Genomic DNA, 19,211 nt, shown 5'->3' on the forward strand with positions numbered 1-19,211 from the left:
TCAGGGGTCTAAGACATTGTACCTAAATAGGCGAACTTATCGAAGATCCGCACGCAGGTGAAATACCTGTAGATCTAATATTTTGATAACATTTTTATATTTGTTTGCTTTTGATTGTTTGTATGAAATGAGGAGTCAATTTACAAGAGGCTATATCTTGATGTAGTAAAGTTTTGATTACGTTGTTTCTTTATCCATTGTACAAAGTTTCAGTTCGCTTCGTTAAGACGAACACAATTAATGTTTATATATTATAAGAGAGACAGATTTTTAAATCTTGAAAAAAAAATGAAAGAACGAATGTTTCATGAAGAAGAATTTTAAAGGGGGGAAAATCAAAAATGTAAAAACCTTCCTAATCTTTAGAAGAGGTGAAAGCCACATCGCTTTGATCCGAACATATTCATATGGTATTTTAACAGAGTTCTTTTTACAAGTGTTAGCGTGGAATGCATGTGTGATATTTTTTTTTTAGGTGTCATACTTACTGTACGGTATGCATGTATTATACCAACCTTCCGAGCACTGCGGAATAAATTATCGTAAAGTGCCGCGTCCAATTTCTGATTTTACACGGCAAGGATTACAGTGTATCCAGACGATAGAAATCGACACCCTCGGAGTCTGGCGACAAGAGACTAGCATTGAAATTTCAGTGAAAAGTGAAGAACTCTGAGAAATACACGTATATATAGTATTTCAAACCAGACGTCCAGCATCTTCAAAATTGTCATGCATTCAAGGTGAGTTTTTTTTCTTAATTTTGTCTTTGTCGTATTTTCTCATATTTTTGGTTTTAATCCATGAGTACGCTTACTCGCGTATTACAAATGCATATAGATATTTCGAATCAAAATATGCTTTCCTTTATGTTTAGCATCTTACAATTAATCCACAATTAATTTGATAAAAAAGGTTTTAAAAACTCTTGGAAGCTTAAACAGGAAAACATAAAATCGATGTTGATGTACTTTTAAGATATCATTTATCTAATATTCATAAGCATAAATGCCCTATTTGATTTTTCGAATTTAATTGATCGGTTTACATATCAACCGTGGAAGTCATTCAACCAAGACTCAGATGATGAATGAAATAAGGGGACAAACGCAGCTAGTGTATAAACGGTTTTGTTTTAAGAGACCAAATTCTAAAACCGTTATTAATGGAATTTGTAAGTTATAAAACAAAATCCCACTCGACCATAGAGAAGTATAAGTCGGCAGTCTTATAGTTAATCGGTGCATGCTAGCCAATTCTCAAGTGATTTCTGACAATCAAATTATAATCTTATTTTATTTTTGCATTTGTATACCTAATGAATTAATTGGTTTATGGACCATGCTTTGTGGTCAAGCTCGAGTATCGTCAGGTATCGAATTCTCTCTCTCTCTCTCTCTCTCTCTCTCTCTGTATTCACTCATTTTTTTTAATATTATTAATAGTTTAACAAGGAAATGCAAATTCTAATGTCTTCTACGCTGCATTGAAATTCAGGAATGTACACGTGACTGAAAATAGAACAACAGATATTTAATCATTGACGTTGCGTTGTAAAGTTGAATCTGTCTTTAGAAAAAAGGGACTGTTTGATTCTTAAAGTAAAACCTTCAATGTGAAGGCTTTTATTCGTTTTTTTCTTGGGTTGGTCAACGAATGGAAACAAAATTAACAAGTTCTCCTGCTGACGATAATAGTTGTTGTGTGTAAAAACTCGTTTCCTTGGGACGGTGTGGCCTCACCCCTCATCTAAATGTCATTCCCATTTTTGGTGTTTTTAACGATAGAGAAATCTAACACTTTTCGTCCTCTAAATCGCGGTGTGAAGTTTTTTTTTTATTAACAGTTTCACATTACGGTTAAATTTCACATATTATGCAACATATACTTATCAGCCTATCAGTTAGAACCTAGCCTATTAGCATGATATGAAAACCACGGAGAGAAAATTAAGCGAGGCCGGAGAAAAAAAAAAGGATTGAGGAAAGAAATAAAATGACTTCATGCACATATAACAGTGACTAACTATATAATCATTCCATTTCTTTGTTAAATCTCTAGTATTTGCCATTTTTCTCCATGGTGTCAAATAATCTTTGAGTGCGTGACTTCAAATATTCCGTCCATTTAATTAGCCCACGAGTGCTTATGATCAAGCATTTCATGGCTGATAATTGTGGCTGTTACTAACACCCAAGCTCTGCCATTAATTGTCGCGTTTTTGTTCTTCCTCGGCGAACATCAGGGTCGGTCCTTGGTTTCGCACGGCCGCGCGTTGGTGGCGATTTTTTATTCTCTTCACATCATATTTCACATTAAGGAAGACTTTATTGGTCCACCGTTTTCGTCTTTACGCCGTAAATAAGGTCTCTTCCAGGCAGAGATGACATTGGGGCAATGTTATAGTTCAGGGGAGTTTCAAGGAAAAAACTTTTGAAAAAAAAACAGAACTCGTGTCCTCTTCTAATTTGGACGTCTGTATGTCTGTATCTTTTTATCCACAAATTTCATTGAAACATTGGCCTTACAATGACCAGGTGTTTCTCCAAGTCACGAATAATCCCCCCCATTTGCGGTAACCAGCCATTAATCTGATTAAGTTTCGTGTCGTCTGCTACGTAACAGAACTTCATGTAATTTGTATTCTAGAGGTTTTCAGTTTTTCTGTTCCATGGACACACTGTTACAACCTGTGCAAGAAGTTGTCTCTTTGTCAAGATATGAATGGGTTTTTCGTAAAATATGAATTAATACAAATGAAAATTGAAAAAATGGAAAAGAGGTTTTTTTTCATATTGTGGAATATTTTGGGAAACTTGACAGTTTAAACGTGTTGCAAGACCCGTATATAAGTGTACATCTGAAGCTTTGTAAAAGTATACATGAAACACTTCACTGTAAATTGAATGTATATCAGGGTAAATATAATGGTTGTTGGCATAATGCAGAATGTTATCAGGATTGAAAAAAACCCACAGAATAACATCTTTGTATTACCAAAATCTGTTTAGTTAAGTATATTAATTAGTATGCAAAACCAAAAGGGAAGCAATATCTTGCACATGTGTTATGCAAAGATATTGAAGGTTATGCAAAATTACATCGTTATGGTGTAAGTTTTTGGTTGACAGCCACCCATATTGATTTGGTAAAATTCACAAGCAAAAATTGAAAAATTGGCAGAGAATTAAAAAAATAATTATATAGGTATATAAATCCATACCAATCTATAATATATGATATTCAACTCATTTTTATCCCCACTTAATTTGTACTTTCTCTTGATATTTGAAATATAATCCACATGCATCATTTCTCGGTTGTTTCATATACAAGTACACATAATTATATAGAGAGATAACATTTTTGATCCTTAACTTTTTTTTTTTGCTTCGCTGGTTTTAAGCGTTTTAATGATATACATATAAAACAACTGCGATAGCTTTTTAGTTATTGCTGAAATTAAAGCTTACGTTTTAAAACAGAAAGATTGTTCAACATTTAGCTTACTATACAAGAAAAACCTTAGATTTAAGGAAGGAGTCTTTTCGTTATCAAACATACTTCTTATAATAAGAAATTCATGAAATTTTGACACAGTCAAACGGATCATATTACCCAAATGATTCTATAAGTTTAATCAAATTTGACCTTTTTGTTTTCGCATAAAGGTCAGGTCAAGGTCACTACCTTTTTCCTCAACGTAAAGGATGATAAAAATAAGTGTAGCTCTTTGTAGTTCTGTAGACATTTGTTTAAAATTTGAAAATTCTATTCTTCAATGAAATGATAGAATATTAGAATGTCTATCAGCTTATACCACTAAATTGGAATGAATATTTATACTAAAATTGATATTGCTTAGCCCGCATTTCCTCTAATTTTCTTAAATTTTGAAAAAAATTTGAATATTTTTTATGCTTCCAATAATAAAATATTCTTGATTTTTATGTATTATGAAGACTTTATATAAAGATATAAATTGATAGAAAAGCTAATATATTGACAATTTAATAAGAGAAAAAAACTGATTTTAGTGATTTTTTTCACAAAAATTAATGTATAGAATGGGCGCTTTAAAAAGCTTATAAAAATTTAATTTGATAGGCAAATCATATTTTAAAAACATATTCCGAATTTCAAGTATCATATCATTAGTTCACATTAGTAAAAAAATCCAACATTACTGTTATTGTTTTTAAAATGCTAAAACAGACTCATTAATCTGCAGCGATTCTAAATTGCGAGACGTGTGATATTTTCCTACGCCAATATTACGCCACAAATATAGTTCTTGTTAGATTCTAAACATTGATTACTTTTTCTATGCCAAGTTGTATGATAGTAAAAAAGAAAGAAAACTATACTATTTCAATTTCATTTAATTTTGATTTAATGAATAATTAATCAAATTTACGTTTGACAAGTCGAAAACTAGAAAAGACTCATTCCTTAACTTTAGATAGAATCTACAATGTTTTGCAATTAATTCATCAAAGAGTACAATTTTTAAAACGAGTATACGAATTTTCGTCTTTTTTAATTAATATTATAAATTCGCCGTCTCACTAGCACATTCCATTATTTTGTAAAACATAGTTTTCGAAACATATTGTATATTGTATTAAAAAGCCGAGCACCAACTATGTTGAACCATGCAGTAAAAAAACCCCAAATCTTATCCGGTATCAAGTTCTGTTGTGTATTGTTTGACATCAGTCTTTATTTAAGAAAATAATGGCAGGGTTCAACCGTGTCATATACAGTGATAAAGTTCTGGAATTTCGGGTTTTTCTATGAAATATATTATTTAGAGCATACGTAAAAAGGAAAATAGAAACCATGTATCATTATTGTCGTAAAAGTAGAAAAGATAAGTTCAACGAATAGAATGATTCTCTGCTTTTTTGAATTTGATTTGATTTGCACTGGTATATATGGTGTATATATGGATGCGAATAAAGCTATTTCTAAAAATCAAGAATTTCATTCTCTATGTACACGTGCCAGAATGATGCCTTGAGGGTGAACATTTTTTTGGACAGGTAACCACTTTAAGATCTTTATCATCTATCACATTATGTAAATTCCACTGTATCTACTTGAAACAATCACCTTTCAAATATAATTTCGATCAAAGAAATTGTTCGCCCCCGCAGGGTTTTTTTTAAAATTTATTTTTTGGGGGGGTGGGTGGGGGGTGGGTTGTGCTTTTCAATAACTATATGCATATGTGACCGCTTTCGGTGTTGCATGTTCGGAGTACACACTTTACACAGGTACATAAACACGGGCTGTCCATCAATAAGACTGTCAATACCGCCATATTAACCTGTCAATTAGGTCACATGATGACGCCAAATCGAGTGTCCGAATTTTTTTCTCGTTTGCTTTGCTGAGGTCCCCGTGTTTTGATGCAATTTGTGGAATGCGGTATTGAGGCAGAATTGTAAGTCTCTTAATTTCTCACTTTTCTTCACGTTTTTGAAAAATTAGAAACTTTTTTGATTTTACAAAGACATTCTGAAAAATTTGGCTTTAAAATTGAAAACAAATATGACAACTTCTCAGCTTCTATAAGGCCCTTCTTATAATTTGACCATTTTTGTTTGATCTCAGCGAATATCTGCATGTAATTATTATGACAAATTATTTTAGGAGACTTTCTAAGTAATTGTTTATAAGTTTACATGAATGACATTTTACCACTATTCGGTGATCTAAGAAAATCTCTGAACATCAAAACAATTGATGGTAAATATGATAATGTAATGAACAAAAAAAATTCTTAATAATTTTGTTTGATTGAACATCATTTCTAAATCATTAATTATTCTTCAAAATGTTGGGGTTCAATTCAGTTTATTTTCCATTTGTATATTCATTCTCATCGCGAACGGTTTTTTTTAATTGGAAAAAAAATTAGTATTCAAAATCAGATCAAAAGAAATATTAATTAATTAATGCTCATTAGAATACGGCATCGTAAATAAATAGAGATATCGCTTAAAAAGACTCCAAAAGTAAAAAAAAAATGTATATTTTTCAATGAGTTGTCACTGTTAAAAAAGACATATGATCGACATTTTTTTCTTTCTCTCTCTCTTTCTGAATGTTCAGGTGAACTTTAATTTTGATTTATGAAGTATAGTTTTCGATTTGCATAATAAATCTAACCACAGCGGACCTCTCTCATTCTTGAAGGGAAAAATATTTCTGAACGTCATTTTGGCACTTGTCTCTTCTGTGGGTTGCCTCGGTATTCGGCGGCAAGGCCCCGGGATCTTTATATATATCTACTTGCACATTGTGGTGCGGACTGTGGGACGTAATTTTTTTCAGGTGTGTATTTCTTGGGTGGGATGGACAGTTGTACATGACATTATTGGTGTTCCGCAGGTGAATATAGCGTCATATTTCTTGTAGAACATGACTGAATACAAAATGTGACAATTTTTACGACCCGTGAAGTCATATTGCACCATTCTTGATGGGGTTCATAGTGTATTGTTGGCTCCAAGAGGAATATCGTTATCATCCTCGGAAAATAATTGCAGCCTTAAAATAAAATACTGATTCCATTTGGTACCGGTATACGTTCTGTACGCATGCGAGTTGTTTTCCTGTTATGGTCAATTGCAAACTTTAAATTGGCTGCAACAAGGGTATCCATTGTCTCCTCTTCTTTTTATTGTGATATTGAACTGTTATATTTTTCAGTGGATTACCTATTTTGGACAAATATTCCGATGTCGTTTTGCTGAAGGACTGTTTCTGGCAACTTCATAATGGGAAATGGTAAGATCAATAGACTTATTTCTGTGTAAAATTATTTCATGACTGGTCAGTACTCAATTTTTTTCCCAAACCATTTGATTTTTTTATCAGAGTAAAACACATTTTAAAACACATTTTTTGATAATATGAAAAAAACCTCATTGAATTTAATTAAAGTATAAAATCAAAATTTTTATGAAACAACAACAGGAATGCAATGATATAAAGGTAAAAATTATATTCTAATTACGTTAAAAAACGAAAAACAAAAACATGTTTTGCATCTGTGATGTCAAATTCTTTATTCAGATATATATATACACACACAATGCTCTGGAATGCGAAAACAGTGGTCCTATTTGGGGCGAAATGACATTAAAAAATTCTGTGTTTAAAAATTAAGACGAATGCACATGAATATGAAATAGACACCACAGACGGATAAGACTAATAGACAGGTGAGCTGCCAAACAATGACACAAGACAGTAGCATTGCTATTTAGGTCAACGTGACCGCAATACCGCAAAGTTATCTTGCACGTGTGACATATAGTGCATCAATTGACTATTGTCTGTTGTGTACCGGTATATGGGTTATTTTATGAGAGAAAGAAACCAGAAAATACATCGTATATGATAATGTACTTCTTATGGTATATTTTTGTAGATAATGTGCTTTTTTTCCCCCACATATTTGTCGTTTTTTTTGGTATGTTTAATGAGTAATGTTGGAGAGAGAGAGAGAGAGAGAGAGAGAGAGAGAGAGAGAGAGAGAGAGAGAGAGAGAGAGAGAGAGAGAGAGAGAGAGAGAGAGAGAGAGAGAGAGAGAGAGAGGGTCAGTACATTACAGCAGCTGGGTGGGTAATTTGTACTTTGTTTTCAAAAATAACACAGGAGGTCAATACAAAAAAAATGACGAATTCCAACGTGTGGACTTTTTCTTGGTCACTTCGTAGTTAATGTGTCTACAACAGGTACTTTCTATTAAACGATCGACTGAAACCAATGAAGGTAATCTCGCCAAACTGACCATAATGTCACACAGGTAGAGGCTCCCCCTACCTGCCCCCAGGCTCCCAATGATGGAAGATAAACAGACGTGATAACATTTGATGGATTAATCCTGGAATGCCGATATATGTGTGTAATATACAGCAGGTGAACGAAGCTCCCCAATAAAACTCGCGTGTTTATTTTTCTTCTTTATTCAATATTTTGACCAGATGTGTATCATTTCTGAAACTTAATACTATCTGCCATTCCTTGTAAAAAAAAAAAAAGAAGGTATTATTACCTTGATTCAGGGATCGAATGTGGTTTTTTTCTTCTCCGAAACAAACATTTTTGAATAGTTGATAAGATATATTATACACCAGAAAGGAAGTCTCTTTTTTACTCTTAAATCATTAAGGTTCTGTAATTAAAAAATGCAGATGTTAATTAACGCAAATCAAAAGTACTGTATCTATACAGTCGACAGATCGAACCACCAGGCAATACCTGATTAGGAAGTTGAGTTGATTAAATAAATGATCCCAAAAAAAAAAATCAACCCCCGGACCATCTGTGGATCAGCCGAATCAATTGCTTTCCAGCGACCCCGTTTTATTCCTCAGTCTAACCGCTAAACAGCGCAACACGGTGGAAATGAGATCCCCCATTAACCCCGTGTCGAAGAATGCAAATGTGCTTCATTTTGTATGTAAATTGAAACCCCGGGCCCACAGCTAAACGTAGGTATTCGAGAGTGACACGACACAATAAAAGTAACAAAAGCACACCGAAAAATCTACTCTATTCTTCTGTTTATCTCTCCTATGTTACAACAACCCGAAGCCCTACCCGTGGCTGGGTTAGGATACTTTCAATGTTTTTAAGATGAGGAACGATATGTATGCTGTAACAATATTCATTTAAGGATTTTTTTTTCTTTCTGTTATCTATACAGAAACTTCGTCGCCTGAGAGGACCAAGAAGAACGCTGTGTTTGAGAGCCCTGTGATTATTCCCCACCCCGACAAGGAACTGGATGACGGGGGCGTGTATAAGGGGGACCACAGTGACCGCATTCTCAAAGGTACGTAACGACCTTTACCCTGTTCGAAAAAAAAATTCATTGCCAAAGAGTTATTGCATTTTTTCTCATCTGTTATAAAAAGATAAAAAATTGGTTGAAGTTCTTTTAAGAAATTATTTGAAATGTTTTGAAGATTTATTTTTAAATAAAAGTCACATAAATCAAAGTAATTGAATAATATATCCATAAAAGAATGTTATAATATTTGTAAAGTTTAAATTCCGAGCCACTCAAACATGTCATAACCTTCAAGTTTTATGAGCATAAAATTACATGCATTAGTTTCACTTTTGTATAGAACTTTTTGCAAAACTGAAGCCCTTGTGCATAGGTAGAAGTAATTTTTTTCAATTTTACGGAAATCTTTCAATAAAACCACCCGCATTATATAATCTATAGCATGCATAAAGAGAAATTTTTTTAAAGCATTACCCATGTGTATTAGAAATTACATGATATTTCTCATTATTTAATTTATACAGTTTCGGAAATACTGCGGAGAAGTCTTGAGATGGACATAACAGAAAATGACGAATCTAGCGGTGACGTAATTTTACGGAATGTGACGGAAAATGACGGAGACGTCTCCGAGGAACCCCAATCCCCGACATTCCGAAGTTCGGTCACAATTCATTTAACTCCATGTATAAAAACACTCGAACCAACTGACCACGAAAGTACATCTAAAGAAAACACAGAAAGCATAAAAACAAGTGGCCAACCATCTCCGAGCGTAGACCGACCGGTCGGTGAAAATGATCAAGTGATCGAGGAAAATATTGACAACACTATCAGTAATGTGTGTATGAGTCGCGCGGCGGCGGAGCCCTCTTTATGTAACGGCGACACATCAGGTATGTCGGAGAATTCATCAACGGGTGTTACATCGGAGCTAGAGGAAGACGAGATCGTTGCTGTGACGAGAGTTCCTTACCACAGGGGGAACAGCAACATCGACGACTACATTGAAAAGGCGAAAAAATTGGCCCTCAAATCTAACGGATGTCCGGCAGGTGCCCCGGATAGTGAAGATAATGTAGTTCCTTGCAATGGAAGTGATAATGTTGACAATGGAGTTATAGATGTGATTGAAAGCAATGAAGTTATAAATAATCACTCTGAACCAGTCTTAGATATTGAAGTTATTCAGAAAGGTATTAATGGAGAATTACTAGAGGAAAATTCAAAAGTGACCACTGAGGAACAGGTCCAAGAGGTTTTGCCAGAAAAGCAGCTAGATATTACTATAGATAAAGAGAGAGAACCCGATAATTTTGAGACCAAAGTTCTCACTGAAATCATCAAAAAGGAGGAGATTCAACGACAGACCTCATCAGAGGAACACAGGGAAAAATCTAAGAAGAAACAGTCACCGCTATCAAAGATCGGATCAAAGTTTAACGATGCGCTGAAGACAATCAAAACAAAACGGAGAGAAAGCATGGAGAAATCGAAGCACCGAGTCTCCGGAGCGTATGCCGCGGAACACGATTTTACCGTGAAACATGCGTCTCCAACGCAGGAGAAATCTGCAATCCAATGGGACGATGCCGAAAGGAACAAACTGAATGCCCTTCACCCCAATGGAATTTCATATGAGGGAGCAACACAGAAAGCCTATGCTATATGCAGTGAGTACGCATGCGTTGTTCGTAAGCCCGGTTCCTCCGGCATGATCGAGTTATCTCCCGAGATAGTTGAGCACAAGGAATCGGAGTCTGAGTATGATACTGATTCTGAGATCGACACCGACTTGATCATGAAAGCCTCGGCCCCTCAGACGGAAGCCGAGAGACAGGGGCCGTTGTATGTGGGACTTATAGTGAGGGATGTCAAAGAGGACGAGAAAGCTAAACTATGTGAGGAAAATGTTGAAGTCTGTGTACAGAATGTGCCCAATGAGTCATTTGACGAAAACGTTTTAGATTTGGTAAACGGTGACAACAAAGATAACATAAGTCAAAACGAGACCAAACCGGATATAGAATCTGAAGATACAACTGAAATTCAGGATACAGAATCTGAAGATAAACCAGTTAATCGGGATATAGAGTCTGTGAAAACAACAGATATTCCGAATGAAGAATCTGTAAATACAACAGATATTCCGAATGAAGAATCTGTAAAAATAACAGCTATTCCGAATGAAGAATCTAAAAATGCAACAGCTATTCCCAACAAAGAATCTGAAGATGCAACAGCTATTCCGAACAAAGAATCTGAAGATGCAACAGCTATTCCGAATGAAGAATCTGAAAATGCAGCAATTATTCCGAATGAAGAATCTGTTATTTCAACAGTTATTCCGAATGTTGAAACCGAAATTACAACAGTTATTCAAACGCAAAAAGATGTCAATGCTGAGGAAGAAACTATCAAGACACTTGAAACAGAGACAATGACAGAAGAGAAAACTACAGAGGCCACCCAGAATACTCCTTCACCAACAAAGGTCAAGAAAAAGAATAGTATTCTTAAATACCTCCTTCACAGAGAAAGTCCCAAAAAGGGCAAGAAAAAGGATAAGTCGGCAAAGACACCAACGAGTGAAACTAAGGCATCTTCAGGTCAAAAGGAGAAACCAGGGCCAGAATCTGAAGACAAACAGGAAGTGGAAGCAGTGGAGCCTACCTTGATGTACGTTGAATGCCGTGAGAAAGAAATAGCTGTTGCTCAGGCGGAAATCCCGGACAGTGAACCAAAACAACAGAGTGAATCCCAGGGTTCAGAATTTGAAGAGATTGATCTAGCTTCGACTTCAGAGCAGCAACCAGAAGAATCGTTACCTACGGAGGATGTGGAATCTTCTATTGTTCCCGTCAAATCAGAAAGAGAAGTGAACATCCGCTTACCAGAAGACGATGTTGCAAATGACAGCATGGACCTGAATATGACAGGAAGTAGTGACCATAACGAAATTCACACTGACGAAAATACCGATTCGGCTAAATCTGATTTTAATGACTCTGGTATTTCTGATTACCACGGGACTGAGTTACAAATAATAAAGCAAGAAGAATCTCAAAGACCTGTCGAGGAGAAGACAGAGGTAGATGACGTCAACAACGAAAGGTCTGAGAAGTTCGATTTCGATCAGAACCAGGCTGTTGTAATTGACGTCACATGCGCAGATGACATCATCAGTGAAAGTGAAATGGTCAGCGATGTTCAAAGCAGACAAGAGAAGCGAAAGCTTCCTGATGAAGAAAACGATTCCCTTGAATTACCGAGTCCTTCCGAAAGTCCTGCAGGTGGTGCTTCAGCATCAGTGAGCGCCAAGTCCTCACCAACTCGTAAAAAGAAAAAGAAGAGAGTAAACAGCCTTAGTGCCAAGATTTCGGATTTCTTCGGTGTCGCGGAATTTAGGCGACGGATATCAACTTCTTCCAGTAGATCTGACAAGAGTCCACAAGAAGACAGAAATGTGTGGTCCTCGGAAGAAAAAAAGTCGGAACGAAAACAAAGTGGCTCCTCTATTCACGAAGATATGGAATCCAGAATTCAAGAAAACGAGGGTACATGTTCAGAAATTGAAGAAGAAATCACTCCAAAACGCTCGTTAGAAGCCAAAAGCATGCCGATGCTCAACGTTGAGCAGTCCAGTGAAAAACACGAGGGAAAAACAGGCAGCCAAACAATGCTCGTAAAGACCCGAGGGAAACCGAAAAGCAAAAGTCCATCGAAATCTTCTTTTCTGGAGAGCTTTGGATTATACACGAGTAAACCTAAGAAGAGGCCAGTCATCAGTAGCCCCATCAAACAGCAAAACAGAAAAAGTAAGATTTTATTTTGGAAAGAAGTTTATATTTTATACATCCTAGCTGAAATAATTATTTTCAAAAAATAATATTTGTTATAATAGTTAACCAAACAAAACGTAGAATCTTGCTCTCTGCGACCACACACACCGGTAATAGTATCTGTGAGACAGTCGCTGTCATGGTAATTAAACAAAACAAGACACTTAAGTAAACTGCCACAGATGGATGTAGATAAATTGTTCTTTATTCTTAGAACGCCATGAACATTCTTTCTTCCGTATATTCTTACTATATATTGTTAAAACGTTCACTCGCTTTGTAGATTTTAAACTTTGTAAAGTATAATTTTGAATTTTAAGCTATATCAATGACCACTGAAATTTATATGATTCTATCATTTATCTAACAATTGAACTATCGTAAGGACACCTGTTCTGTGACAATGGTTATTTCATTTTTATGCACAAGAAACATCTAATTCTTAACATACTATAGCCAAAGTCTATTTTAAGTAAATTATCAGAGTCTATTGATGTTGATATGGTGGTATTTGTTTATCTAACATCAGAGAGACATCTTTGACAATGATTACCTAATTTTCATTTACATTAAATACGAAATATCTTTATTCCTAATTTGCCTAATAGGCTTCAATTTAGAATCAAACTGAAATAAAACACACCACATTTGAAGATCAGCTATCTAAAAAAAGGCCACCGAAAAGATAAAGTAAACGATTGACAAGTTTAAGTGACGGGATTTACATTTTAATTGACAAAGATTTACATTCGATTTTAAGTATCGTATATATAACCTCAAGATAAAAAGGTCTCCTGAATTCTAAAACATCGTAATTTCATTAAGTTATACCTACTTCAAAGGATGAAAAGTTAACCATTAAGTTGCCATAAGCGTTATTTCAGCTTTTGATTTAATTGAAGAAAATTTTCTTTTCTGGTGTGGTTATTCGTTCTGAATAAGTAGTGATAATTGATATTCATTTCGACACACAACAATGTGACCAAATAACGTTACTTCAAAAGTTCATATTTGATATAAACTTATTTTGGCCTTACTGTTATTTACATTGGACTAGCGTATTTTTTTTATTAACAAGATACATCATGTTGTTTTTTTTTCTTTTTTTGTAATCATCTTTATCCTCTGGGCAACTTGTTTTCCGAATATCAAACATTCTTTGACCTTTTCGCACATTGAACGTCATGTATGCATTCTCTTTAACGCAATAAGATTAATGATGAGTAATTAGTATTCATATTTGGTGATTGGCAACAGGTGTCCAGTTACGTGAAGATACTCGCATATACAGATGTTTAAATTGATTAATTAACTGTACAACTTTACCTCAGGTCATTAAATAACTCATATTCCACGCTTTACACATGACTGTACGCTTTTTTGACAAGACAAAACGCCATCTTATTTTCCAGTTATATTTTTCAAGTTCAAGTTTTTAATTTTTTACTTTATCAACATCAGTTTAAACATATGGTACATGATAATAAATAATAGAATATTATTACAATATCTTAATGCACATGTTAATTAGGTATAAGAGATAATACAGTTGTAGAATGAAAACAGAAAAGTTATACGTGTAGGACGTAAACATCATGGAGACTAGTTCATAGAGCAATAAACCACATTTCAAACAGCTACTTAAAATGTTTATGATATTAATATCAAATTTTAGAATATTTTGAAAATTATTAATTAGGATCAAGACTATAGAAATGAGATTTGCATATAGAGGGTTAATATGGTTAATGATCAAATAATGTTGGAGTTGTACACCTACCGAAGGCGAAACATTAATTCAACGCATACAGGCAGTAAAGTGCGATAGGATTTCTCTATTTAGAGGGAAAACTGGTTATGGACGATAAGAAACCAGAATTGCTCTTTAATATCATAATCTCTCTTTCAAAAATATTCATATTCTTATACTGTTGAAGATAATTAGATTTAACGAGTTTCATTTTTTTTAAATTTTAGGTCTATTTGACGAGGACATCAATATAGACGTGGATCAAGACTTGCACATTATATCGTTATCAGGTAACGTTGCAATTTCTTAAGTTTCTTCAAAGGGATCGATGGTCGTGGCCATTTTAAGACTGTATTGGTCTCCTTTTAAAGAAGAGCTATGAAAAAATATAGGAAAATACCAAATTTAAAAGTTCAACAAATCGATGCTTTAACTAAATAATTAGTTTATACTTTAGCAAACCATACATATCTTTAAAATATTGGTAGATATGATGGTTAATCTGGTGACGATCCAGTCTCCTTGAATCTTAATTTATCATTAAGTCAGTAACATTTGAAGTAGGACGTAACTAATTCATAAATTTATTTTCAACATATGCATGAAGGTCAGTAGTTTCCCGGTACCAAAAAAATAAAGTCAAAATCTTAATTGGTTTTCTTAGATGACGAGGATGACAAGGATCGAACATCAAAATCAAAGGAGGTCAAGGTCGTTTCCAAGGAAACATGTGGTGATGTCATCGCAAATGAATTGAAAAACGGTGTCAAGGAAGAGAGCGGCAATACTAGAAGAAATGAAAAGGAATCGGAAGTAGAGAATGATGCAGATAAACAGACTGTTCTCGACGCCGGAGTAACTCACGCAAGCGTCGAATCTTCACGGGAATATGAAAAGTTTGTAGTCTCTGATGTTTCTGTTGATGAAAATAACGTTATAAATGGAGTTTCACAAGTCAATAGCAAGTTAAGCCCGGGCGAATACGTGTCCCTTCAAAATGCTCCAGAAAATCAGGCGATTGCAGAGGAGGTGACCGACTATATGAAATTTGAACAAGACTGTGTTGAGTCGTCACCAAATATGGAATCTACGGAAAAGGGTTTAAATGTCGATCAAACTAAGAGCCAGAATGACAATTATGAGGAAAATTTTTCCTCTAGTGAAAAATCCACAGCCGATGAACTAAAGGGAACTAATTCTGTGGAAAATGCAGTTGATGGTATTCGATGTGAAGAAGATAAGATCTTGGATAAAACAGAGAAAGAAGAGGAAGTGAAAGTAGAAAACGAAAGTAAATACGTTTTTACAGTCAACAACGATGCTACAAATGAATCAGGAACTAGCAACGATGGAAATGAGACTCGGGAAAAGATTTCACAGGAGGATGTTGATTCTGGCAAAGGTGAAATCAGTGAAATTTCTGAAAAGAAAACCGATAAAAATGAACATATAATTCCTACGCAAAACAATGGACTTGAGACTGAGGCTGGCAATGAAGCGCCAGGATGTGATTCGGTTGGAGGGAGTAGTGAACCCTGTCCAAGCGAACCCTCTAATCGTGTAACTGTTGTGGCGACCATCGAGACTCGTCCAGTGTCAAAGGAGACTGATTTACGTGACTCCGTGTCACCTGAAATGTGTTATGACACCGACGGCGATTCCTTGCACAATAATGCAGAATACGACAGTATTAACATGGGAGAAGAAAGGACCGTGGCCATAGAGAACCCAAATTATTGTAGCACCTGTCAAGTGAAAAACAAATCGCCGTCGGATACAGTTGACGATCTTCATTCACAAGCTCATATTGACGTCAACGGAGACAGTACAAACGATTCAAAGACTATAACTGCGGAGTCGAATGAGGTTAGAAAATCGTCCAGCGCAGCTGCCCGCTCAGCAAGCATGGAGGAACTCACGGTGCATTCTAGTCACATCTATGAAGAAATCGAGAAAAAGAAACCGGTTATCTATCGGCGGTTTTCGGATAAATCGGAAAACAGGAAAGTGATTTGTACGAGTCCGGACCCCGATGGGAAGAAGCTGAAGAAGAAAAAGTCCAGGAGTAGTTCTTTTTCGGAATTCTTCAGGAACCCTACTAAATATAAAATGCCAGCGTTGAGAAATAAAAAATCCAAAGGTGCGTTTTACATAACTGCATAATTTTCCCATTAAGTAAATTGATTACATTTATGCATATTCATAAGGTTTTGCAAATGATTTTTTGTAAAGATTTGTGAATGTGTAAACGTGTACTTTTATTTTGCATTCATAGAGGTTATATAATCTATTCGGTGTTCAAAAAGGTAAGAGTTTGAATAAGGAATGCACAATTTTGCTTACATTCTCTCTCTCTCTCTTTCATTCATATTGCATAACAGCACCACATGTGGATGTTTACATCCAGAATTCTCCTCAATGCCTTGCTTTACGGATTTACACTTGTATCCACCTTTTTGTATACTTTAACGTATCTTATACAAATATGACGTCATAACCACTGATTTTCTTTGGTCCCCTAATGGCACGTCTGGACTAAGAATATTTTATCTGATATTTAACCACTTTGATGTAACAAATACTTATTATATTGGAATATAACAAGTTCGAATTTTCAGAGCTATATTTATATTTCATGATGTAACATTTTTTTTATCCTCTCTTTTTACCTTTGATGTAACACAATGTAACAGATATTTGTTGTGATTTAATTACTTTGATTTATTTTATCACGATTCTTTAATCTTAACAACTCTATTCAAGACAAAATAGATAACCCAACGACTTTTAACGTTTCTGTGTATCTTAAGTAGATTAAGTATTTGTCAACTGGTATGTTAGTCATTAACTCCAAGGACGACTAAAACAAACACAACCTGTATATATATACACATATTCCTAAGTCACCATTCATAGATAAATGAAAAAAAAGTCTAATTTAGATTCGAAGGAAAGATTGGCAAATGTAGATCAGAAACTATTAAGGTATTGAGTGTGTTTCAATCATGTCTCATTAAATTTAAAATGTGTAGCAGACATTCAACTTTAAAATCTTTTGTCAGCTAACGAGGAATCTGAGAATTCGATCTGGGCAAAATCACCGCGGACAATATCTACTGTGATTTACTGGTTTATATGGCGGCGGGGGCAAGGTAGCCCTCCCATTGTGACATTTCTGGGTCAATTGTGGTTTTTCTAGAGAAGGGGAGATTGCATCTTATTTGTATTCCATGAGCTGTCTCTGCAAAACATCTGTAAAAAGTCCATCTAGACTATTTCCTAATCCTCCAAAACTTACAAATGAGCTTCACAGTTTAAAAAACAGCACAATTTTTAGTTTATTGAACCCTTTAGTGCTATGACACACGCTCTCTCACAATTGACATTTTTAAGGGGGTGGTTTTTTTTAGTTTTATGTTTGCTTTTTTGGTTTGTTTGTTAGTTTGATTGTTTTAATTGTTTTTAAATACCATCAGAACCATGGAAACAGGCATTGTTTAAAAGAAGCTAGCACGTGCACAGTCATATAAATCAATTGGGCTCGTCATCTAGATAACACTTTTCAAAAGAAATTTTTGGATCATATGAATTTGAATACTAATATTTAATAAACGCGAGAGCCTTAAGTTTGTTAGAGAGTACGAAAAATGCAGTACATGTATTTGATAAATTTTTCAGATCAACCAAAGAAAAAGGAAGAGGAGATGATCCTACAGGCCGGTACCTCTACATCCATCCTATACATGTAGTATGCATGGAGCTAAACCGTGTCCGCAGGATGTGTGAGTGAATCCAGATATTACGTAATGCTATCCAGTTATCCATGGATGTATATGGAGTAGAACTTGATGGATGCCTCAGTGGACGCCTAACAGAAAACTTGTTCAACTGTTTTGACTTTCGATTTGTTGAACGATTGCTGGATCCAGGAAATACACACCACTTCCGGTTGTTCAGATGGTCTTTTGGTTGAATACGCCATGTATTGATATAGTTCCAAGAACTGCATGGGAAAAACGGGTACTAAATCACTGCGCAGTCAAGGGGAAAATGTTGATGTTTTTGAATGTTTATGCATTATATTTCTAAAAATGAAATTGTACATTTAATACCGGTATGTCTAGCCAAGAACATATGAACAGTATGCGAAATGTAATACATGTATATCATTAACTTTAAATAGTCAATGCCGTATTGCAAAAATTTCAAGTGATATCCTATACATGTAACTCTATTTTGCATTATTTGTTATATGGATGACCACTTACTCCTCAATTATTGTCCAATAACTTGTAAGCCAATTTGAGTAACTTTACATTTATTTATACAATTATTATTTCGATGCAAGTTGTTTTTATCTACCTTAATACACACAGAAAATGTCCATTGATATCGCACTCAGATACTTATATTTTTACTGTACAAAGTATATACAGTATACTCGGTGCATTCCAAACTCGATAAGCGGTGCACTGTACGGACTATTATAATACTTTATTGAGTTCTGTTGATCTAGTGCTATATTTATGTCAATATCGTAGTTATTATTATTTACAACGAACCAAAAATCAAATTAATGTATGTAAATAGTATTCATCCATTAAATGTATATAGATTTAGAATCCTGTTGTGTTTTGAACTCATACGTTTTACTTGCTACCATGTGAAGTGCAAAAAAAACCCTCTGCGTTAATTATTTTTATTCAAATATTTTCATTACATGCACATGTTAACATAAGTTGACATAACACAAGTTTTGTATCTAGAAATTTCAACAGAACAGGACTATATGTAAAGAGGACCGCAG

At 34.7% G+C, this 19,211-nt stretch overlaps 1 protein-coding gene across 8 annotated transcripts; it reads left to right on the plus strand.

Annotated features, from left to right (window-relative positions):
• The first annotated feature begins 576 nt into the window (after positions 1-576).
• LOC105337541 (serine-rich adhesin for platelets) lies at positions 577-18,407 on the plus strand. 8 transcript variants are annotated; one of them, XM_066070786.1, is made up of 8 exons: positions 5,356-5,449; positions 6,721-6,798; positions 8,726-8,854; positions 9,337-12,630; positions 14,632-14,694; positions 15,069-16,544; positions 16,680-16,710; positions 18,083-18,407. In XM_066070786.1, the coding sequence occupies exons 2-7, from the start codon at positions 6,789-6,791 to the stop codon at positions 16,688-16,690; spliced, it is 4,983 nt and encodes a 1,660-aa protein (XP_065926858.1). In that variant the 5' UTR covers positions 5,356-5,449; positions 6,721-6,788; the 3' UTR covers positions 16,691-16,710; positions 18,083-18,407. The 8 variants fall into 8 exon arrangements, with proteins under 8 accessions (XP_011440581.3, XP_065926858.1, XP_065926860.1 ...); XM_066070788.1 differs by having other exon boundaries at positions 16,680-16,707; positions 18,081-18,407; XM_011442279.4 differs by lacking the exons at positions 5,356-5,449; positions 16,680-16,710 and adding an exon at positions 577-743.
• The last annotated feature ends 804 nt before the right edge of the window (positions 18,408-19,211 follow it).

This window comes from Magallana gigas, chromosome 9, assembly GCF_963853765.1.
Source record: "Magallana gigas chromosome 9, xbMagGiga1.1, whole genome shotgun sequence".
NCBI classification, from domain to species: Eukaryota; Metazoa; Mollusca; class Bivalvia; order Ostreida; family Ostreidae; genus Magallana; species Magallana gigas.

Excerpts from the sequence above, each read along its gene's own strand:
- LOC105337541 (XM_011442279.4), top strand. Across the intron at positions 8,855-9,336 it reads CAGTGACCGCATTCTCAAAG|TTTCGGAAATACTGCGGAGA; the intron begins GTACGTAACGAC and ends TAATTTATACAG. Across the intron at positions 14,695-15,068 it reads GCACATTATATCGTTATCAG|ATGACGAGGATGACAAGGAT; the intron begins GTAACGTTGCAA and ends TGGTTTTCTTAG.